Source organism: Camarhynchus parvulus, chromosome 10 (assembly GCF_901933205.1).
Source record: "Camarhynchus parvulus chromosome 10, STF_HiC, whole genome shotgun sequence".
Taxonomy (NCBI): domain Eukaryota; kingdom Metazoa; phylum Chordata; class Aves; order Passeriformes; family Thraupidae; genus Camarhynchus; species Camarhynchus parvulus.
In genome coordinates, this window is record NC_044580.1 from 7,121,679 (window position 1) to 7,145,624 (window position 23,946).

The 23,946-nt window shown below is 41.3% G+C and overlaps 1 protein-coding gene across 7 annotated transcripts in view; it reads right to left on the reverse strand.

Annotated features, from left to right (window-relative positions):
- TCF12 (transcription factor 12) overlaps window positions 1-8,620 on the reverse strand; it is a 158,648-nt gene extending 150,028 nt beyond the window's left edge. For 4 of the 7 annotated variants that reach the window (XM_030954934.1, XM_030954933.1, XM_030954932.1 and 1 more), the window contains exons 1-3: window positions 8,447-8,619; window positions 7,324-7,424; window positions 6,469-6,541 (exon numbers count right to left, since the gene is read on the reverse strand). In XM_030954934.1, the coding sequence (XP_030810794.1) occupies window positions 6,469-6,541; window positions 7,324-7,398 (148 nt within the window). In that variant the 5' untranslated portion in view covers window positions 7,399-7,424; window positions 8,447-8,619. Of the gene's footprint in view, window positions 1-6,468; window positions 6,542-7,323; window positions 7,425-7,781; window positions 7,878-8,446 lie in introns of those variants that run through there. The other 3 variants (XM_030954930.1, XM_030954931.1, XM_030954929.1) reach the window with 2 other exon arrangements.
- Window positions 8,621-23,946: the final 15,326 nt, after the last annotated feature.

The following is a 23,946-nucleotide window of genomic DNA, read 5'->3' on the forward strand; positions in this document are numbered from 1 at the left end:
TTTGCTTATTTCTTTCTTTACTTCAAATCTAGTGACTTCCTCACTAGAGGATTGTACAAAACCAATCAAGTTTTGCTACATGTTTCTGAAGAAGTGCTAACAAATTGAACTAGATAATGCCTGCAAAAACAGATTTTCAGAGAAGACAGATTATTTCATGAGGTCATTTATTGAAACTGAATTTTCAAGTATGAAAATTAGTATTTATTTTGAAGTAAATTTAAGATAGAAGACTTATTTATTATATCCCATAAATCACATCTGGCTCCATGGGTACTTTAATAAATTTTATGTGGTTCTGAAAATGCTCAATGCTATTTCCCTGAAAACATAAACCTCCCACAACAGAGTAACAAGCAGAACTGCATCTCGCTGGTCAAGAGAGGTCAGTTCAAGAAGCCTAGAAAACTATTTCAGTTTATGTGTAGCTTTGATTTTAAAAACAGTCTCCACAAACTTCACTCTTACTAAGTGGTATGGTATTATATTACTGCCTTAAACAACCTTCTCTTCATAAATACACAATGTTCAGCCCTGAAAAAATTACACTAGACCTTTAGCAATTTCAGGAAAATATAGTTTACTGAGTTAATGGTAGAACATAGGGTAGATTAACAGAAACTCATATAATGGTATCTGCAGGCTCAGCTATGGATAAAGTAGAATTACCTGAGACACACAGGTGTCACAGCAACCTGACAGCAGAACAACTAAGGGGTTAAATCCTCTTTGTGTGACAGCTGGAAAGAAGTGAGGGGAAGGGGAACTTTGGCAAGCATGTATGAATGATAAGCTTTTAACATGAAATTCCTTTGCTAAAGATCAAAAAGAGACCATAAACAAATATACCCAAAAAAAGCTAAAACTCAGCAAAAGCTGCACACACTAAAGTTTTACAGGGAGAGATTACAAGCTCAGCTGACATTAAAGGACATACAAATACATAAGAATCCCATTCATACTGCTCTTCCTCCTCTTTACTCAAACCCTTAGTCCTCACATTTACATTTCTATCAAATCTGCTGTCTGGATAAATACAAAATTTCAAATCCTATTCCTTCCACATGCCATTAAGACCACTGTCCAAAGCATCTGAATATTCTTCATCACTTACAGTAGATCAGAAAAATTTGGCAGGACACAGAGTCACTGGCTGAGGGGAGGCTGATGGTGGAAGGTACCCCATCCTTAGATCCACATCAGGAAAGGACAGGACTACTGCAATCCCAGATCTTCTGAAGCCATCCAGAAATCATAGCAAAGATCCTCCTTGCATCCCAAACCAGTAATATTTATATGGGGATTGAAGGTTGCATGCTGTGCCTGTAACACAGTGAGCACACTGCTGCTCTCATCTAAGGAAAAAGTTGCTGGAAATGCAGGATTAATTTTTGAAAGAATGCTCTCTGCATGCCAACATAGCAAAACTCGGTTTTCCTTACTAATGAGCTGTTTTAGAAACTCTGCCTTTTTCCTCAGTCCCCAAAACCTCAATATCCATATGACCACAAACACCTTGCAATACACTGCTTCAAAAGCTGGGCTGTCAGTTCTCTCTACTTATCCAATATTTTTTCCCCTTCTCTTTCTTAAACAGGAGTATGGAAGCTGTATCTCACAGGAATATACACTATACTTCTCAAGACTTTTCATGGCATGCCTGGTAATTTATCTTTCCAAAGGCAAGGAATGGAAGGAGGAAATGAGACAGCAGCAGTGAGACAGGGGCTGCCAACAGGCAAGCTGCAGAGTCATGAATTTACTGCCTCTGCATTACCCTCAGGTTTGTAAATGCAACAGGTGAGGGATCCAGACTGGAATCTTGATCTCATTTGTATCTGGCCCATTTGAAGAGTAATCCATGGGTCACCCCTACAAAAAAATGGAAGGTAAAGAAGCCACAGACACCCTTCTGCTTTCAAGCACAAGACTTCTTCAACTCTCCTGAGGCTCTTCAGAGGAGGACAGAATTTAGCACCCCTCAGACCAAAGATGAAATACCAGGTTACCAGGTCTGCTGGTTCACCTTTAATGAAGCTAGAGGACAAACCAGATATTAAATTATTTTTAAAAAATAACAAGCTATACTGCTGCATGAACTAATGCTTAACAGGCCGCTCCAGATTTCCAGCATTTAAGACACAATAAGAGTGCCTTTTCTCTTCAGCAATTGAATAGATCAATGAACAGAGTATCTAAACCATTGCTACTCCAGGTAACTCTCCCAAATTCTTTTTGTTTTAATTGGGTTTGTTTCTTTTACAAGAAAATTGAAAAGGAAATAAGAGTTCACAGGATTGACATAGTCAGGTTTTGTTAATTTTGGAAACACTGTTTGGTAACTTAAGGGACCTGCTCAAGAATTGCCATTGTGTCCCTTCTCAAGACACATGGCCCTAATTTAGGGACACTCAGGTTAATGGCAGGCTATCAACTTAAACGGTCTTTGCATCAAGTCACTAATTAGCAGCCTATCCCAATCCAGTGCATCCCTTACAAACTCAGTACATTAGCAGAGACAAGTGGAAAGCGCAGCCAGTCTCTTGAATTTGTATAAAAGGGATCAAACCAATACAAACATATCTAAACAGACACCTTCAGAAGTTTTTGCATGTATTAGGAATGTCTGAGTACACACAAGATTTGTGCCCAAAGCTGTTCAATCCCAAATCTGCATACTTAGTTCTCATGAACTTCAGAAGAATCTTACAGGCAAGAAGTGTCATATTTTGACAACTTAGGTCCTAAACTGTACCTCTTACTTTACACTCTTATCCCTCTTTTCTGCTACACATCCACAATATCTTACTTCATCTCTTTGACTGATACCTCACTGATGCATGTGCACAGCCACATGCAAAAATAATAAATAATGCTATAAGTACACTGAAAAAGGTACTAAATTGAAAATGGTAGGCCACAGAAAAATATTGCCTTGGAGTTACTCTTCTTTGCAAAAGACAAAAACAAAAAAAAAAACCAAAACACCAAAGGGAGTTATTTTAGGGTACCAAACCTGAGATTAAAAAAAATCAGTTACAGGAAAAACTGAGATTGTGATCAAATCTACTAAAAAGCATAAGAAAATCGCACTACCACTGCCTGTGGTGGGCACGTGCATATTGTGACTGGTTGTTAATGGAATTACTGTGATAAATAAAGGGTGTTGGGCAAAATCAGTAACCATCCGAGTTTATATTGGTATATGTGTTGTAGCTTAGACAAAGGCAAAACAAGCAAAATGTCACTGTAAATCACAAACACTACCTTTAGCCATAGCAGTAACAGAAGATGTAGATTTTACATAAAATCTAAAGAAAAAAAACCACCTGATTAAAAAGTTCAACTGCACAAATCTCTGATCTTTGCCACCTTCTACTAAAGTTTATAAGACAGAAATGGCTTCATCTTCAGAAGTTGGTTTTGGAGGAGAAAAGAATGACAAGTTCTGCTTCAAACAAGAATTAAGTACAGCAGGTATGACAACGAATATTTTGTGGCTTAACTCACTGGCTTACATATCAGGTTACTTTTCCAATATGTTTATTTTCACCAGCAGTCTGACCAAGTTATTTGACTTTATCAGCAGCTTACATGACTTACTGTCATAATATACTACAATATATCAGATTAGTTCACTTATTTTATCTGCAGCTTTCATTCATAACTGATTGACCTGTAGAAAGCAAAGCTGCCCCAGCTATCTTTTAATCAAAACAGTGTTCATCTGTTAATCCAAGACAGCAATTTCTTACAAATTATAGATCCGTTGTATTAGCTGTTTTATTCATGCAACCCAACTACACATATTTTTCTAAAATATAATCAACAGAAATCTTGCAGAGTTATAACAAATCAAGCTTGTTACATCAGGATTAATAACATGCACCTCAGTATTTCCAACACTTCACAAAACCACACCTGAAAAACAAACAAAACTTATCCATTCTTTAACAGCAACTAATTTGTCCTTTTAAACTAGGGACCAGTGGGTGGCAAGGAAAAAGCACCAAGGAAGCATTCCTTCCTTCTAAATCAGATTTCCCTGAAATATGGAGTCTTAAGAGCCACGTAGACATACAATTGATCTTCACCTACTTAATGGGGGCCATTAGGCTGAATCTCAAATCACTGACAGGTTGGAGGGGGAAGGGAGGTGTTTGCAGATGTTTAAGTTTAAATGAGAAAGAGGGGGCTCTAAAATAAAAAACAATGAACAGTCTTACTTCAACTAAGAAAAAGAAAGCACTTTCCTCTAGCATGCTTGTAAAAATATCACAAAAACAAAACTGAGCTTAATGGAAAAGATATTAAAGCAAGCTTCACTTCTCTAATTGCCATCAAAACCACTGAAAGTCTCTGTAAGAGGCAGCAACACCCAAAGAAAAAAAGAAGTACTTTTTAGGAATCTGTGCACAGTGTGATATTCAATCCTAGATAGCTCAAAGGAATAAATACCTCCTCTTTCCATGTTTCTCTTTAAAAAGTGATCTCTGGTCAGTAAAAAAAAAAAAAAAAAAAGCTTTTAAGTGTTGTTTGTCCTAGAAGTTACAAAACACTTGAAATTATAGCAAGACCACAATTAAATCAAAGTACTTAGAAATTAAATGCCTGTACTTCATCACTGATCTTGGCATAGTTTTTCTACAATACTTAACAATGTCTCAGAATACAACTAATAAAGAAGTTTGTCACCTCTCACTCCTGCAGAGTAATCACCCTAGGTCAAGGCTTAGATCATACCATCACCAGAATTAGGGCATAGAATTCACTATCCAGTAAATTTCTACAGCTAGAAATGCTTTGAATGAAAATCCACAAATATATACTACTATCATTCCAAGGGGAACTCAGCTGAGGTTGTAGCTTGACAGTTGCAGTGTTGTACTGAGGACTGGTATTTATAGGCGGATACACCATATTGGCAAAGAAATTCAAGGAGTCACACTGTTTCTCTTAAAGAAATAACTATTCTGGCATTCTCTCTTTTTCTAAAACATCCAAGGGAAGAAAGGGAAGCATTACCTACAATTAGGACATGCCACATTACTTAGCAGTGCTCGAAGACCTTATGTAAAAATGAAAGCTTTATTATTCAACAGAAAATCATTCTACTTATTCAGGAAAAGCAAGGACAAAGTGGGATGAGGCGCTCAGGTTGTGGTCCCCACAATCAAGTTTTAGGTGCCTGAATGTCTTCTAAAACAAGCTTCAGGGAAACAACTCTCCTAAATATTTGTATTTTTAAAAATTTAAATATTAACTACACTGTAAGACAGATTTCCTCTCTTACTACTGCCATTAACTTACACCTGATGTACTTTCAAAGAGGAAGAGGAAGCCAGTCATTTATTTCAGGAGAAAACCTAACTTGAAAACTCCTTCAAGTATGTAACAATTACATTTGCTACATAGTTTCATTAAATTAAATGTGAGATACAGTCTCTGGAAAATTTTAAAATTACGCAATGGATAAGTTTCAAGATGCTTTTAAAAACAAAAATCTTTGAGTTACTAAAATGCAGTGTCATTTGGACTGCCAAGGTAACAGCCCTGACAACCTAAGAGGTTAACAGGGGATAGCACTGCAAAACTTCAAGCCACTACTTCACTTCTCTACTGGCATTCTAAACATTTATTTTCATTAACTAAAACACAAACATCACTTTGTTGTATTCATAGGATCAAAAATATCATTCCACTGTATTCAAACAAGATGAACCTACATAACAAGTTTTATCAAAAATTTACTTTCGTTTCTCTTTTGTAGTAAGTATTCCCTTTAGGGAAAGACACAAAGCACCTCTTTTAAAATTGCACTTATTTCCTATTACAGTCCTAGCTTAAAGGTCTCTGACACAGCAATGAGGTGGACCCTGTGATAATGTGATAATACACTGAAGACACAAAATACATGCAACATGTAAATATACAGTTATTTGCTTTCCAGATGCATGGATAAAGTTTTAATACAAGAAAATTCTAGTTGCCAAATTGTTGAGAGCTACACAGTACTAGAAAATTGTATTAAACTCATATTTTCCTTAAGCACTGCATTTAAAAACAGCATGTCCTTGAGTCAGGAGTATTTAACTATTTGGTATTTTACAGAAGTTTTCTCCCTTCATACAGGGGGGCTAGGAAATTCTTCAATTGAACATCTAGGTTTGATTTTCTTAAACAAAAGCAACACAGTCATTCATTTTTAATACAACAAATATACAGCTTCCATGTCAGCATGGCCAGAGACACTCAACACTTCATTGTACTGTAGTTAATAGAGAGGAAAACCATGGTTAAAGTTAGCAAAATGCCCTATAAAGATCAAAACAGCACATCACTAACTGATCTGAATATCTTATGAGAATATGCACAAATGAAAGATTACAATCCTCTGAGAACATGGAGACTTCGCTGAAACATTAAGACCCAGCGAGATGAACATCATGTGTCTCGGATGCATCCTACCTGATCCACTGAACTGGCTGCTTCCTAGTGTAGTTGGTCTGGTTTTTCCACTATTTACAGGTGGGGAAAACATCTGCAAAACAAGAAAAAAAGAGACATGTTTTAATTGGCTTTGAAAATCTGTGCTGAATTATTAATGGAAACAGAAAAAAGGCTAAAAGGAAACAGGTTTTTTTTTGTATTTCTGCTTGAAAACAATGCAAGATGTGTGTTTAGACACACAAAACCAATAAGCTGAAGTACTCCTTAATAGGACCAAAACCTCATTTCTACATGAACACAAACCACTTAAAACTAAAAGGACACCTACTACTACTGTGACTATTTCAAATAGTTACACGACTTACCACTTTTTACTCAAATTATATTTCTTACTGATCTTACTGCAAGTATAAAGTCACTGCACAAAGACAGCATTTAAGATGCAGTAGTTTTCTATTATATTTAAAAATCAGGAGGCTTTTTGGTATGGAAAGAGTAACACACAGAAAATACCTACAAGTTTCTTAGCCAAGACCATCACTTATTAACTTCTTTTTTTGTGGGAAATTATTTTTTTTTTTGTTTAAATAAGGAAAAAAAACACCAAGAGCCAAGGTACCAGTGCCACACGCCAGCTTAACCAACGTTAATTATTAGATTATGCCACCACTGGGTCAGCCTGATTTTAACCAGTTAAACCAATTGACCCAGCTGGTATTACAGTATTAAATCTGGAAGTCTAGACATTACATCAAAGTTCAGGTGTCCAACTTGGCTGAGGCAGACTCAGCCAAGCCCTGCACGCTGCCGCCCCTGCTCCTCAGTTCGCACAACCACGGAGAAGTCATGAGAAGACCTCAGAGAATGTCCTACCGCACTGAAGTCCAGCAAGTCGCTCAATTCCTTGTCAGTTCCTATAGCGGCCATCCTCTGCTGCTGGGAATTCATCTTCCTCCGCTCCTCCGATCACCTTTCTAGGGCACAGGGAGAGAGGCACAGGCAGCACTTCACGGCGCGAACCTGGCCCCGCGAACAGGGGCCTCCGGTACCTGCGCCCCCGGGGCGGGGTGGAGACGCCCGGGGGAGCCTCGCTCGGCCGGGCGGGCGGAGGAAATCGGCAGCAGCAGCTTCCCGAACTAACCAACTCTCTTCAAGTTTCCTCAGGCTCCCTCCTCTCCCTCATTCCACTTCTCCCCCAACCTCGAGCAAGGCACGGTCACACCGCAGAAAAGCGGCCGCCAGGAATTAAGTCCCCCCCAGGCAAGAGAAAGCAAATAAACAGCCGCAGCCCGGCGAGGTCCGGAGAATTAGCGAGAGATTAAGTGACTCACTGTCCCCGCAACAATGGGGCTGACGAGCGGGGCCGGACGAGCCTCAGCAGAGCCATCTCTGCCCCGGCATTACCGCCCGCCGCCGGTGCCGGCTCCCCCTCCCCCTCTCTCCCGACCCACCCACCGGGGGCCGCGGCCGCCGCTCCGCGCTCGGGACCGCGGCGGGCCGGGAGCCGCCCCCGCGCGCCGCACGCGCACACGCGGGACCGAGCGCGCGCGCCACCAGCGGGGGGGGGGCCTGGAATGCGCGTGCGGCGGCGGGGACGGGAGGGGCCCGCGCCTTCCCTTGTGCCGGCGGGCGCCGCGGGGGGAGCCGCCGCGGCCCCGCGCCCCGGCAAGTTTCCGAGCCGCCCGGTCCTTTATGAGCGCGGGTAGACACCGAGCGCCGCCCGCGGAGACTCGTTCCTGCCCGCGGTCCGCGGCCCGGAGACCCCGCACGCCCGCCCCGCCACCCGCGCGGCCGGCCCCGGCTGCCGCCCCTCGGGTTCCCCAGAGGAGCCTCCGCGTCCCCCGCGGTCTCCCCGCCGCCGCCCTGGGCAGCCCCACTCCCGCCCGCGCGCCCCCGGCCCCGTCCCCTCGCCGCCGCCTCTGCCCCTGCGAGCTCCCGGCCGCCGCTTCCCTCCCCCGCCGCTCTCTCCCAACTTCTCGCGGCCGCCCGCACTTACCCGCTGTCCCTGTACGCTCCGGTGACCAGGGCCGGGCCGGCGGCGGCGCGCGGGCCGCGGGCTGGGTGGGAGGCGACGAGCCGAGCGCTCCCCCCCCGCTGGAAGGAACTTGTGGGTTCCCTCAGGCGGACATTTTTTTGCTTACAGAGCCTCAGCACCACGTTCACGGCTCCGGCTCCGTATCCCTCCGCGCCGAGCGCCGCCGCCTTAACCCTTGTCGCGCCGCGCCGCTCCCGGCCGGGGCGGGCGGGGATCCACGGACACCCCCGGGAGCCGCCCCGGCACTCGCCTCGCCCCCGGACACGGCGCCGGGACTCTCCAGCAGATGGGGAGAAGCGGGTCCCTCGGGCCGCTCAGAGGAACACGCACCCCGCGGGAACAGACCCCTCCCCAGCGCTCCCCAACTCAGCCAAACCGACAGCAAACCTCGACATGCAGCACTGCCGGCAATGCACGTGTCCCAAAAGACATTATCGCGCTCACCCTGAATTCACATACCCTAAAATACGCCTGAATACTTTCAATATATCGATACACAGTCTTACTGCTCAAAATAAAATGGTATGTAAATTACATAAATCTTTAAGCATTCATTAGCAGCTTCCCCTTAAACACATGCCATTAAAACCGTAACGTGTCAAAGCACAAGAACATGGCTGTTACTACAAGAACACGCATTCAAATAAACTCTGCAGCTCTCTGAAACAGGTGATGCTAAAGGTGAACCAGCCCAACGGCTTCCGTGAGGAATGGGAAGCAGCTTGCAAAGAACCTGCGCTCTCATTTGGGTCCTGCCACCGCTACAGACAAATCACTCTTTTGTGCTCCTTCTCCCAAAACCGCCCTGCTAGCCCGTCCTGCTGGGAAGTTTATTCCGTGTCTGTGAACCGCCCCACACCGCAGCGTAGCGGCCTAAGGCAAGCGCACGGCTCTGCCCGACACCGAGCGCAGCGGGGCCGGTGCGGTGCCGGTGCTCCGTCGCACGCCCGTCTCTCGAGCCTGCAGAGCCCCCAGGTGGCACCGACTTGCCACCACCTGGGCCTGGGCCTGCTCCTTTCTGACCCCAGCTACCATTCTCTTCGAAAGTGAGAATTACAAAGCAATAATCTATGCAGCTACTCGCAGATTATTCTTTTGGAGCACGGGTATTTACGAACCACAAGGACAATGAGAAAGGGTACTAAAATCCCGGAGAACCCAAAAGGCACCAGGGAGGCGGTAAGCGCAGTGAGGAAGGGCACACAGTGTGGAGGAGCTCGCATCCCTCACAGGCTGCTGCTTGGCAGGCCCCCAGCTCTGGAAAGCAGCAGGCTGTACCGAAGGCTCTCCAGCCACACACCCTTCCCGTTCAAATCAGCTCTTCCCACCCAGGTCCTGACTGTGACATCTTCCGGAGGAACGGGAATGTGGTAACAAACTTACCACCCCCAGGCAAAGACAAACTAGAGAATCTGGAGATGCTCCTCCATTTTTCTCCCTTACATGCCTTGTGCTGGATGATCATTTGGCTTCGTGATTCTATGACTATTCATATATTTGCCACTTAGAAATGCAGGAAGCAATTTGTATTAAAATACCAACACAATGACTTCCATTCTCTGTGCCCCTGAGGGATATAAGTATGTACTTTTTCTCTTTGAAGTATAAATAATACTACACTTTAGAGGGAAGTGCCCATTGACACAGATTATTATACATTTCATGAGCAACATTCTTTAACATATTTTTATTATAAGATCCCCTATATAGCTACTGAGAAGATATTGTTTCTCTGGAAGCGCTACTTTTAACCAGTAGTGGCACTCAGTACCAATCAGTACAGCTGCAATCCTGATAAGCATTGATTATAAAGCTGGCTAAATGTAAAAGTGGAAGTAATAATGCTAATTATTTGTACTGATGTGTAATTGGATTAAAATTATAACTTTTTTTTAAGATATAGATAATTACAGATTCTTTGTTAATACAAATACTTTGTATTTGCCCTCTGACATCATATTTTAAGGTTCACATTTATAGGCTTTTATTTGCAGCTAGAAGCTTTGAGTGGGAGATGATATAGCCACATAATCCATGGCACAGGATTTAAAGTTACAGAAAATACCATAAAATGTTTTATTTGCTCCACAATGACATGCCACTTTCTCGTGCAGATGCTCATGGCCAAAAGTCACATTGTAGCAGTCTGCATTACACCTCCAGGCCTTAGCGGTCCTCTCAAAAAAACTTCAAGGCACTTAGAGAAAAATTATCAGAACATAAGTGAACTTTCCAGAAATTATGCCAGACAATTTATCAAGTACACAAGGCCTCATGGAAAGTATGCTTCGACCCAAAATACACTGTGAGTCTGACCTAAAGAAGATTGCTGGGGAACACAAAATTGTAGTGAGCTGGCCAAGTCAGAAATTTCAGAACATACTTCTGCAGGTAGCTCAACTAAAACTGTTGTGAAAGATCAATAACTATCACATCCTTTGTTACAGTAAAATTCAAAATATAGTTAACCTAATGTTTCCTGGGTACTGAACATATTCCACGTTTGTGAGTTTTGGAATCTTTAATGTATTAAATTTTTAACCCCTTATCATGTAACATTGCCCAGAACTAACTTGTACACTCAAAACATTAAGGCATGATGTTCTATGTCTGTGCAATACTGTCTTTCACCTATTCTCAGGATCTCCAACCCCATGCTCAAGGTGTTACTTAGAATCCTTTCAGCTCTGCCACTCCCTATAAATTATTCCTGTTCACAGCAAAGAGTTTTTTAAAAATGCATTTCATATCCTTATTCTGTCATAGCCATACACAGAAAATGAAACAAAAGCCAATGCTGTCATCATTAAAAAGAAAAAAACCCAAACCCAAAGCAGTATCTATTGTAAACATTTTTAAAGATCTGAAGAATCCAATGTCTGAAACCTGGTTCAAACAGGTACAATGGTTTCCCATTTGCAAGAAAGCAAATACTTCCAGTCTCATTCCTGTTGCAACTCCTAGATACGGTTCTTTCCTTGCACATGTGCAAACGCAGTAAGTATAGTATATAAATCACACAAAAATCAAAAACTTCCAACTGTTCTGTGACAGGACTGTACCTTTCCAGTACATTATGTAGCAGGCTAAAATGCTACCCCCTTTTGTTACTGTTACACCCTCTTTTCTTTCACTTCATTCAAAATAAAAGGTCTTCACTATGTAGGGAGCAACAATTCAGATGGATAGAAGAAAAATACAGGAGCAATCATAAGCACTAATAATTTTACTGGTGATTTCACAAGCTAGGACTCAGCAATCAGGACTGTATTCCTGTAGATGCTTTCACAAAAATATTTTCATCAATGATTTTTCTACCAAGAGAAGTGTCAGTGTTGTAAATAAATACCCTTCCCTTAGAGAAGTCTTTGGTCTGTCATGGAGTAGTGCAAGTAATAGGAAGGTAAACCTCTGCACACAAAGTCATCAGTGAACTCCAGACGCTGACAGAACACACAATACAACTGTAAATCTTTATGGTAACTGCCCTGACAGCTGAGCTACCAACATCAATATGGTCAGCGACCAACCAGAGCTATCAGGGAATTGCTACTTGCCAGATGGCGATGGCAGCGTTCTTCCACATGCTTCAACGTGACCATGAAAATGAAGAATTACATACTGAACATAATAAAAAAATTAAGAGGAATATAAAACCCAAATCACTTGAGCACAACTCCCTGAAAATAATCACACTCATATGCAGTTTTCACAGCCTTCATGAATTGCTTTCCACCCACTCCTTAAAGGAAAAATATTTGATGCAGCAGACAGCTGTTGTGCATTCAGGGATGTGAGAAAATGTATTCCGTATTACTATTTAATGTATCATGCCTGTGTGAATAGAATCATTAAGCTTGCATGTCTCCTTTTGGCTTATTTATTCTCAAAATTACAGATGCTGAATTAATTCACCATCACCACTCAAACTGTACAAACTCCTAGGGTGATCCCCAATAGAGCACTTGACCAAGGATGGAGTTTTCACTGGAATGGCTCCTTTAAATCAACATGTATGTTGTCATCTTGCATCCACAGCCAACAATTTATTAATGATAAATGCTATTGCTTGGCAATTCCACAGCCCTGAAGAAAAGTCAGCAAACCTTCTTCCCTCCTCCAGTTTGTTGCTGTTCTTGTTTGGTTTCTTACAACAAATTCCTGCCTTCACCTAAACCACTGAATTCTTTCTATTTCTTCCAGTAAACTTCCCTGTACAGAGAGCAATGCTCATTGAGTCAGCAATAAGGAGATAACAGCATTGTTTCCTGCAGTAGTATGGACAAAGCAATTCCATTTTCTCACTGATGTGTTCCTTCACCTGGAAGCTGACTAGAGCCAATAAAAAATTAAAATATTTTTTTGCAATGCATAAAACTTCTGGATGAAGTTCTTGGAGAGGCATTCTGTTCTTCTTACATTTTGCAAAACAGAGTGGAAAAGTATCCTACGAAAGAGCACAGAGCTGTGTTCCTATGGCCAAGCCTCATGATTACGCAGTGCTTGCCGTTATCAGTACAGCCCATCTTACAGATAACCGAATTTGCTGCCTGCTATATTTACCTCGCGGTAATTAAAATTATATAACATATATATTATGTAACATATTCTACAATCAGAAAGATTTAGAACATTTGCAGGAGGCTACAATGGTGAAACCTGTCACCAAAGAGTACTACTTAGGAGGTGACCAGAGAGCAAATCTGCAGAGTGACTATTGTTAAATCAAAACCTGTTTCTGTGGGGCACTGACAGCGACACTTCACTTGTTTTCTGCCGCTGACAAAGTGCTTGTGGTCGAGCAGGGAGTGAGTAAAAGCTCTAGCTCGCCGTAAGGGACCTCCTCTCAAGAGGAATTCCTATAAAAGTTGTCTGGGGGAAGGAGGTTATAAAAAAAGGCGCCTGAAAGAAGAAATCGTGGCGGGAAGGCCCCATCAGAGACGGTCCCTCCTGGTCCCGCTCCCCGCAGCAGAACCGGGCCGGGCACAGCGGGGCCACCCGCCCGCCGTGACCGCGACCACAGAGCCCGGGGCGGGCGGCGGGACCGAGGCCGGTGGGAGCTGCCCCGCCAGCGGCCCCTCGGGCTGCGAGAGCCCCGCGGCGGAGCCCCGGGCGCGCCGAGCGCAGCCCACCCCCAGCGCCGCCCGAGCCCCGCTGCCCTGGGGGACCGGAGTGACAGTGCCGGTGACAGTGACCGTGCCCGCCCGGACAGTGACCGCCGCCCCGCCGCGGGGCCGCCCCTACACCCGCCGGCCGAGAGCGGCCCAAAGTTGTGCGGGGCCGAACAATGCGGCGAGGACTATTTGTCCTTCCGCCGGCCGGGGGAGGGGAGCGGCGGCCGCGGGGGAGGGTCGGGGGCCGCTCCCCGCCGCAGGTCCCGGGGCGGGACGGGCCGGCTGAGCCCTCCCCAGGGCCGGTTACGAAATCCCGGGGAGCCCAGCCCCATCCCGTCCCGCCCAGGCCGGGGGCAGGCTGGCTGGGACTGTGCGCGCTGCGCCGGCCGCGGGCCTGTGCGAGAGGCGCGTTTGGAGCAGCGCCGCGCTCTGCCCCGTTCTGTCCCGTCCCGCGCCTGCCGGCTTGGGGGCCGCTGAGAGGCTGGCGGGGCAGCAGAACTCCGAACGGTTCGGCCGGGGGAAAGTGATTTCCCGCAGTCCCTGCTGCCGCTCCAAGCCCTGCGCTCCGCGCTTCCTGCCGGAGTTACACACCAGCACGAGGTGTACACACCAGTACGAGCGCGGCGCAGCCCGTGGCCATGAGCGCCTGGAACACTCCTCATCTTCCCCGAGCTCAACAAACGAACCTGAAGTGAAGAATTAAGTAGTGAAGAATTAAGTAGTTTAAATAAATAAATGACGCTAAGTTAAATTCACGCAGGAGCTGGCTTGGGTACTCGTTTTGTTAAAGCCAGTATTTCTTAAATCACCTATAATAATCAACAAGTTTATGCTAAAAGCAACATAATGTTTTCTTGCTTTTACAGTACTTGGCTACTTACAGAGAAGTAAGTAGTCATGGGAGATTTACACAAGCTTAATAAAATTAATCTAAATTACATCGTCTTTAAAGGTGGCTTTAAAAATCAGTATGATCTAAAGCTTAATAGAAACGTGTTTAGATGTTTAATTAAAGCATTCATTACATTGAAAGCAGATTGATACCCCTGGAGAAAGCTGGGTTTTTTCAGCGTATCTCAATCTTTCTGATCAGGAGCTCTCAGCATGGCCCTGCCTTGCGCTCCTGGGAGGCGACACCGGCACAGCGGCCAGCAGCGGGTGTCGCAGCCGGCCAGTCCCACCGAGCGGCCGGGGAGGCTGTGGGATCAGCACGGCCCCGCTACCGGACGGACAGACTGCTGGAAAAACAGAACAGGGGCTGGGCAGCTGCAGCACTTTGAACTACTTCATTTTAAGAGAACCCATTTACAAACTCGGAAAACACAGATTACAACAGAGTCTTGTAACTGAGGTTGAAAAGGGACTTATTTTCAGTAAGGAAATAATACAATGCTTTAAATTTCCTATGTGAACTATATGCCTTTCACTACGCATCATTTATGATGATCACATCACACAGTTCAACGCAAACAGTTCTGAAATACCTCTAGGATGATCATTATTGGTGAAAGCCATTGGGACAAAGCATCTCCCACTAGTAAATTCTCACACTGCATGATGTTGGCTAGGTAGTCAGAATACAGTTAATTTGCAGAAAGGATAAAACATGTGTACCTTGTTTCCTAGAGAAATCACTTGCACACTCTGCTCATGGGGATGGATGAGTTTTCTTAATAAATCACAAATTCACTTGCTAATTTCAACCAAGGAAAATTAGATCACATTCATGCATGTCATGGAAACAAGGATTAAAGGAAAGGAAAAAGAGGAAAACAGGAGACTCTTAGTGCATCTACTGAAGAAATGAGTAGTTAAGGTCAATCCTTGTTAGTGACCAACGAACCCAGGGATGCAAACCCAGGGGAAGGTAACTTCAGGCAGTTCTCTTCTGGCAGACAAAATTCTGGTATTCTGTCTGCCACAGGAAGTGGAATCATCCATCTGTTTTCCACAGAACTTTTTGAACATTTCCTCATCTCCAAAGTTCACATGAGCCAGGAAATAATTGCTTTAATGTAATCAAAAGCCATATAACCCATAGATAATGTTTTACATTCTCAAATTGCTTGGAAGAATTTAACTGAAGTCTGACTACAGCAATTCATCAGCCAGTCCCAGATGGGTCCCTCATGCATGAGATTCCTACCCAAAACGAATTCCCTGCTTGGCACTGATGGGAAGAGTTTCTGTCCTTCACACAGCTAAGGGACCATCAAATGATGCACTTTGGGGAACTAATGGATAACAGAGAGGACCACATTTACAGAGGAAAATCAGAACTTTGAAGAATAGTAGGAACTGTTTACACCATGCACATATAGAACTACACTTCAAACTACACTGAAAGAAACTTCATTTCTTACATCAGTAGAGTGATAATATGGAAATTTTTAAGGCTTAGGAAGAAAAACAAAACTCAGAGTTGAAGTTCTATTTTGAATATTGTTGCAGCCACATCATAGGCGGACACTGGTATGAAGAAAATGATTAATACTAAAGTATTCTCCTCCTCATATATAATCAATATTATTGTTTCCAATATTATCTGCAGAACACATCAGATTAATTTTCTTTTGGGAATACAATTGTAGGCAGTCTCCTTGTCATATATATTTATAATTTCCTTGTAACTAACATAAATATTTCTGTTAGAAATGAGACAGTATTGCAAGTGCTCTGCCCAGAGAACTATTGATTAACTACATTTAACATTCTTTTTACATGAATAATTTAAGATTAAGCTTTATAAAATATATCTTGTTCCCCATAATTTGCCCTTATATAGCTCTTAACATAGGAAAATCTGGGGCAGTTGTCTCAGTTACGGAAGATACTTGATTATCATGGTTATTCTTTCATCTGAACCCTTCTTTTATCATATGCAGATGAACTGTTTTATACAGTCACATCATTTTGTCATTGTCACATTCAGATACTTGTTGCAACTACCTAGTTTCCAGATGCTACAGAACTGTACAGCATCCCATTAAAGATTACATCCATCAGAAATTTTATGAGTCTGCTCTTAAACTAGAAACTAACATAGAAAATGTGAATGTTATACCATGTAGAGGGTTGCTCTATACAGGTATACAGGTCTCAAGTCTAGAGCTAAAGGACACTTCAAAGAAAGTGAATTTTTGAGATTTTACTTTCTTTTTTGAAGAGCAGTTTACTTTCTAAACAGCATATTTATGCTTTCTGTTCTTCTGTGCTTATACAGTAGTAGTTATGACCTCCAGAGCCATAATTCTACCACAGCTGAAGGTCCTGGGGAGCTGGCTTATGGCAAAGAGGCTTCTGAATTAAATACAACCTTAAATAAAGTTTCAACAGCTTATAAGAATAGGGAACATAAAACCATGCTGCTCAGACCAAAGGTCCACCTATCCCAGTAGCCAGTTTCCAAAACACCAGCCCAGTATAGAGTCACCCTTTTCTGTTTAGTCTCTCATGTGTTCTCAATGCAGTGATTATTCAGTGGGATTCTGGAGAGCAGAAATGGCTTTGGCCCAGTGCCTGTTTCTGGTATTGCATCATTTCCAGACTAATGAGAAAGATCAATCATTAGCCAGTACAGGACACTCAGGGAAGTATGTAAGAATCAGGCACGAGCAGAGTAATCCTGTACCTGATATATTCCCCTTTTTGCCAATAAGAAAATTAATAATTTCTCAAGCAAGAAGTTGCATTTGATTGTTGTTTTAAGTGGCTATTGAGAGCTCATCCTTCATTAATTTATTTGGTTCATGTTTAATTATTTTAACTACTCAGTAGCCATATTTGTAGAAATCATGACAAAAGGGTCATCAAGTAATGAAACTCTTTAATGGGGTCAATAGGGTAAATATGCTCCATGAGGAAGACTCTGAAAGTCATTAAAGGAGATCCGAGTCTAGATGATGAAAACTTGTGATTTTTCTCCATCAAATACAGCATCAATATATTGCCACTGAAAGCTGTAAGTGCCAAGTTAAAATATGAGCTTCTAGTCAGTTGTTTTACATTCCCTCTATCACCTTATCTTTAGTTGTAAATTTGAGGTTTTACAATATGGAACATACTGTGATTAGCACAGGGTATCATGGTTAGTTTGCTACTATATGCAAGCTGTTGCCTCTTGGTTGTTGGACAGACCAAGCCAAATGGTTAAAGGTCAGTGTCCCTCTGCATTTGCCTTAGTAGGGCTCAGGGTTTTCTACTCAAATTCTTATGTTCATTAAACTTGTAGAGATTTACTATCTTGGAGACAAGTTCTCTCTGTTAGATTGAATAAAAATTGGAAAATACATTTAAAAGTTATTGGAAAGACAAACAGATAAACTGGTAGGGCAACTACAAAAATTTATCTTCTGTAAACAAAAACCAGAACAAAGCAGTTATGGTACTTGCCATAATTCTGTTCTCATTGAAGTCAATGGATAAGAAGGAACTGGCTTCAAAGGAGGACCAAAGTATAGCCCATCCACCGTCCCTTCAGAACTATTTCCAGCAGAAATGTCACAGCCTGTCAAAATAATTCATATTACATGTGGAAATTTTTCATTATGTTCTCTAAGAAAAATGGTTATTTCAAAGTCAAGAGATTTTTCTTCTAACATTGTTTTGTATTAATCCCTTCTTTTTCAAACTGCACAAAGAATTTAAATTGATCATATAGCTCAAGGCCATTCCAAAGTTTACATTCATTGCTGATGGTGATTGAAGTGATGGTTATTAGAGACCTAAGCAGCTGCACTGCTATCAGGGTACTGGCTCAGAACTGAAAATTGAGGGGTTGCTGAGCCCAAGCTCAAGTTCAGAACATACTTTTATCTCTGGGAGGCAAGAATTATTGTACAGTTTGCAGGTTTTTTTCAATGTCAGACTCAGTTTAAGGTTTCTGAAAGCCTAATGTTGTATACATAATTTTGAATACTGCCTTCCACTTCACAATTTTAAATATTATGTTCTTTGATCTTATTTTTAATGTTAAGGGAAACATTTTAGCAGCACAAATAGAAGACTTGCAGCAGAATCTTGCCCTCCTGAACCATCTCAAAGCTTTAGGTTTCTCTTCAGGGAAGCTATGATTTTCTTTCTGGGCTTTCAACTCAGTCAATAATCAAGTAACTTCATATAGGTCAGTTTAATTTTCTTTATCTCAGCTGCCTTACATGTAACATAAGACTAGATAATAACCTCCCTCAAAGGCTTGCCAAGAAGAACCAAACTATAAGATCTTCAAATGAAACACATAATAAAAAAGATTTTACCTAATTTGACATTTAAAACTAGTACTGGGTAACATTCTACATACCTGTAAGACTATTTTAATTCTGGATTACAGGGTAGATGTACATCAAGCAAAATCTTAGATAATTTATACATTTTACCACTAGGGATATACTACCTTCATTTAGAAAAGCTAATAATGTTAATCTAAAACCCCCTCATTACTGCTATTTGATACGCAAATATTTAAAGATATTCTGTCCTACATATCATTTAAATATATTTTCAAACTTTATAAGAAATACATTTTAAAATTACTGCCTTTAGATGTATTATTAAAATTTGTACCTATGACCTGCATTTCCTAATACCTGTACAATAGTTAAAGAATGCCTAAGTTTCTATTACTGTGAAAGCAATGATTTTCTAAATTCTTTTAATGCAGAGATCATGAATTTAACTTTTTTTTCTGTGTGAAATTCCATGCACCCAACTTCACTCATCACATTTTAAAATATGTATTTATTTCAACAGGAAACAGTTTCCATGTTTCCACCTTCTACCTGATATTATAAAAACACTGTGAAACAGGTTGCAACTCTATATCAATATAGGCTTTAAACTGTCCTTAAATCAAATAACAAAAGAGAAATTATTAGAGTATCATTTGAGTGAGACCTGCTTGCTGGGAAGAGGTGGTGTTTGTTAGGTTTTTTTGGCTTTATGCTGAAGTTATGTAAGTTTATATTGCATTTATGGTGGTTAAACTGAAATGATAAAACTAAAATTATAAAATAGCATGAGGTATTTATATCTAAAAATAAAAATGTTTTTTACTCCTTAGTCTGTGAGACAAGGCCATTCCTTGAGCAACTCTAAACAAGAAGGATTTTTTTTTCATAGTACATTTTACAGCTATTTGGGCAATTGTAGCTTAGAAATAAAACTAAACTTAGCTCTTTGCCATGAGTTATTACTTATTTGCATTTTACATTTTTCAGAGCATATTTTCCACCTCCCCACTACAGAATACATAATACCGAAACAGCTTTTATTTGCTAAAAAGAGGTACCCCATTTTTTCCCCATGGGAGAGACTTAATTTTGATGAATAAGAAAACAGTTTTAAGAATCCTGAAGAGATTTCTTGAGACAATAACTGTTTCCAGTGGCATTGCTTTTCAAACTACCAGTGAATGATAAGCAGTGCTACTTTGGAATATAAGGAACTACAATTGGAATGGAACAAGGTAATAACAGAACTGTTACATTTATCTCATGGTTCTGCATGAAAAACGGCACATGAAAAACTTCTATAGGCAAACAGAACTTCATCACAGAGGATGGTCTGATGTCTCTGACCTAGTCAGCCTTTAGAAAGGTTAGCAATGAAATATCAGATAATTTGTTTTGAGGTTTTTTCTACATTTGAGAGACTGTTTAGCATGATGTAAAGCCAAATTAAAAGTAGGACAAAAAGCTTTTGGGGAAATAGACACATGCTAAATAAAAGTGGCTGCTGCCACTGCCACCCTGCAGGGTCTTACAAAATACCATGTAATGTGTCAATGTGATTTATTTTTATGAGTTATTCCTATGGGCTTGATGTATGTATTCTGTGAAGATTAAAAGGAGTTGTTTCTTTAGAGATACTACATTAAGAATCCCTGTAAAGTTATAGTTTAATTCTGCAGAACAGAAGATCCCACTCACTGAACTTTTACCAGTATAACAGAATAAATATTGTATACAAATTTCATCACGGAACAGTTCACAAGGCTGAATACATTTTACAAAGTCAATGAAGTTTGACATGAAACAGATGAGGCACTGAGCAAAAATATTTTCCAATTTTGAAGCTAAGCATACAGAGACATATTTCCTGTATTGTAGGATTTAATTTTCTTAATGATATCTGTTAGCTCTTCAAAAACTGACAAACTGGCTCCCACTGTTGCCCACTTTATTTAAGGTTATCTGTCTGTCAATTGCTTCCAGAGGCACCAGTTCCAGAAGAATTTGTCATTTCAACCCACATTGAGCAAGACTATGATTATCTCTGAAATGTTATTTCCAGTGGCTTTTGGATCTTTCTAGTAACCTGTACAGAAAGGCACACTACACTTGATCCACGACTACTAACCATGTAGGTTTCTATAATAATCACTACAGAGTATTCTTCTGTGCAATGAGAAGCTTCCAGAAGCACAAGGCCAAACTGTCTCAGCATCAGAGAACATTTCATGAGTGGTCTCTGGAGCTGCACTGCCTGCCCTCTTGGCTCTGACTGCAATTACCAACTGCAGCACCCTTGGGAACAGTGCGGACGCTGACCCCAGTCCTACTGGTAAGCAGAAAGGACTAGAGCATTTCCCAGGCTGCTGGCATCTGTTATAGCCAAAACATAACTACAATTAGTAGATCATTTGTACTATTCTTCCAGTTCCTCTTGCCTCCCCACTGAGCAGCAACTTGCTACAGCAAAGAATTATGTACCTATTGAGCAAGACTTCTTGCACTAAGGAATGCCTCTGTCCTGGCTATGAGAAGTTTCTCTCAGGGCTCACACTGTCTTTCATTGTTGATAGACACTACTAAACAGTGCTCAGGATGGTGAGCATGAAGGTGTTTCCTGTAATCAATGATTGAAGGCTTACCACATCATTTCATACCTATGTTTATATCATTTTGGAGGTAGACTGGTTTTCCAGGTGCTACTAAACAATTACACTTTAAAATTATTAGGAATATATTTTTCTTTTCTTTTCCAAGCAGAGCATGACCAGACTCTGCTCAGTGGTGCTCATGACAGGCCAAGAGGCAATAAGCATAAACTGAAACACATTAAATTCCATCTAAACATAAGAAAACACCTTGAGGCTGACTGAATGCTAGAATAGGTTTTTGAGAGTGGTTGTGGAGTCTCCAGTCTTGAAGACATGGCCCTGAACAAGCTGCTCTAGCTGCTGCTCCTTGAGCAGAGATATTTGACTCCAGAATTTAAGTGTAACTCATGACACTATTCAGGTGTAAACTCAACTATTCTGTGATTCTGTAATTAGACTAACTTCCTTAATGCAATCATGATTTATGCCTTTTACTTTGAAACTGGAATACTGTAATTGATTGAACAAGGCAAGGGCTCATGACCACTGAGAAAATGAAGCTGTTAGAGCTGTTAAAACCTAACAGTGCAAATGAGAGACCAAAAATCAAACCAATCACATTAGTGTTTCATGTTTATCCTGACTGGGCTGTGCTTGAGAAGGAATCTTGAAAGAACTGGGCTAACTACATGTTCCCATCCTGGATTTGCCCTAAATGACAGACTGCATCTCTCCCCCTCCATTCCACAGTGAGCAGCAGAGGTGACAGAGGGAGCTGCCTCGCACTGGCAGGATTTCTGCCAGCATCTCCCCACTGGCACATCCTCCTCTCTCATCTTTAACTGGCAGGTGTTGCTAACTCAAGCAAGTCTAGAAAGCTGCAGGAATTTCACAGCAGAGAGATGCTGCTGAGTAGATTTCTCTTTGGAATTAGAAGTGGGTTCACTCTTTCAAACGTTCTGAGGACAAACACTATCTGCTGTTTACTGCACCAAGCTTGTAGGCATTACTGGTTTATGAAAAGGTAATTTTAAAGAATGAGAAAGATCATGAGTATTTTGGTTGAAAACATTCTTTGTCTTTCTATGTTCCAAATAAACAGTTTAAAATGCAGCTTCTTCAGACTCTGCTTTCTCCCCCTAACTGTTAGACATCAAGTGTCATTCAAATATGTTGGAATATTTCCCCCCTTTTCAAAAAGCTACCCATAGAGAAATGTTTGGCTTCCTTTCAAATGAACAGATCAAAAAGAAAGAACTGCTGAGCACAGGGATTAGCAACAGTTGCTCTTGAAAATGATTGATACTTTAAAATGACTGGGGGACTGGGTTTATACTTGTGAAAATGGAACAACAGGTACAGCAGAAAGGCTGGACTCATGAATTGTGACTAGATTATTAGCAATAAAACTTGCATACATGGAGTTAAAACTTATTTGTACAGAGACCTCATATTTGTTGAGAGAGCTGGAGGAGTACTGGCTTGGAGGAGTATACTTGTTTAACAAAAAATGTGCCATCAAAATGGCTCACTTAAAAAGGTTGATGAATAAAACTAGAGATTTTGATGTTATACTTCCCAAGGTGAGCAGATTGGTTTTTTGAGGGTTTTTGTTGTTGTTTTTTATTTTATTTTCTTTATGCTTTTCAAACTCCTTTCAGATGACAGTAATTAAAAAAAGCCCCAAACAAATAAAACTGCACAAAACCCCAAACACCCACACAAACAAACAAATAATTAGTAATTTTAAATATTGTTTCTGTATCATTGGAACTAATGGTAAGTATTGTCTATTTCAAATGTTAAAGCCTTAATAAAAACTGTGTATATATTCAGCCAGTCCTTTCAGTATAACGTTACTAAGGCATTAATATACAAAGACCTAGCTTCCCTATACCACCAGAAAAATGATCTCATTTGTTAGCTTTCCAGCAAAGCAAGCTTTTTCATCCATTTCTTTTACAAGCTGCTGTTGCCACTGTTCTCCTTGAGGAGTCTTGACAGTTGACTCAAGCTGATGGCCACATTTCCACAAACTGCTGTACAGGAACTGCCAAACCTGTTTCCTACTGTAAGCCTGGTGCCTTCTCTAACTCCTCATGAATTTGCTCTTAACATATATAGATATATAATTTCATTATGTATATGTTATTGTGGAAGTGATGTATCAAATGTGGAGAAAAAACCAAAAAAAAGAGCTGTTTTCTTTTTTGCTCTTTTGCTAAAGTAGACAAATACTGGAATTACTGCACAATAGAATTCCATTGCACAATATGGCAAAACCACGTGAGAAAGCCTGTGTTTTAGAAGTAAGCTTTCCTAATGAAAAAAAAAGGTAAAAAATGAGTTGAGGATGCTAATAAAATAGTAGAAGAAGCCCTTAAGGAAGTATGATGGTGTTGAATGTGTGATACAGGCCAGTTTTTAAACTGAGGGAAGAATTGTTAGTTAAAACACACAAGATATGGGCCCAGAAGCAGAGATTGTTGGCAGCAGTTCTTGTGTTTTGCAGACAATAGGAAGTAGGG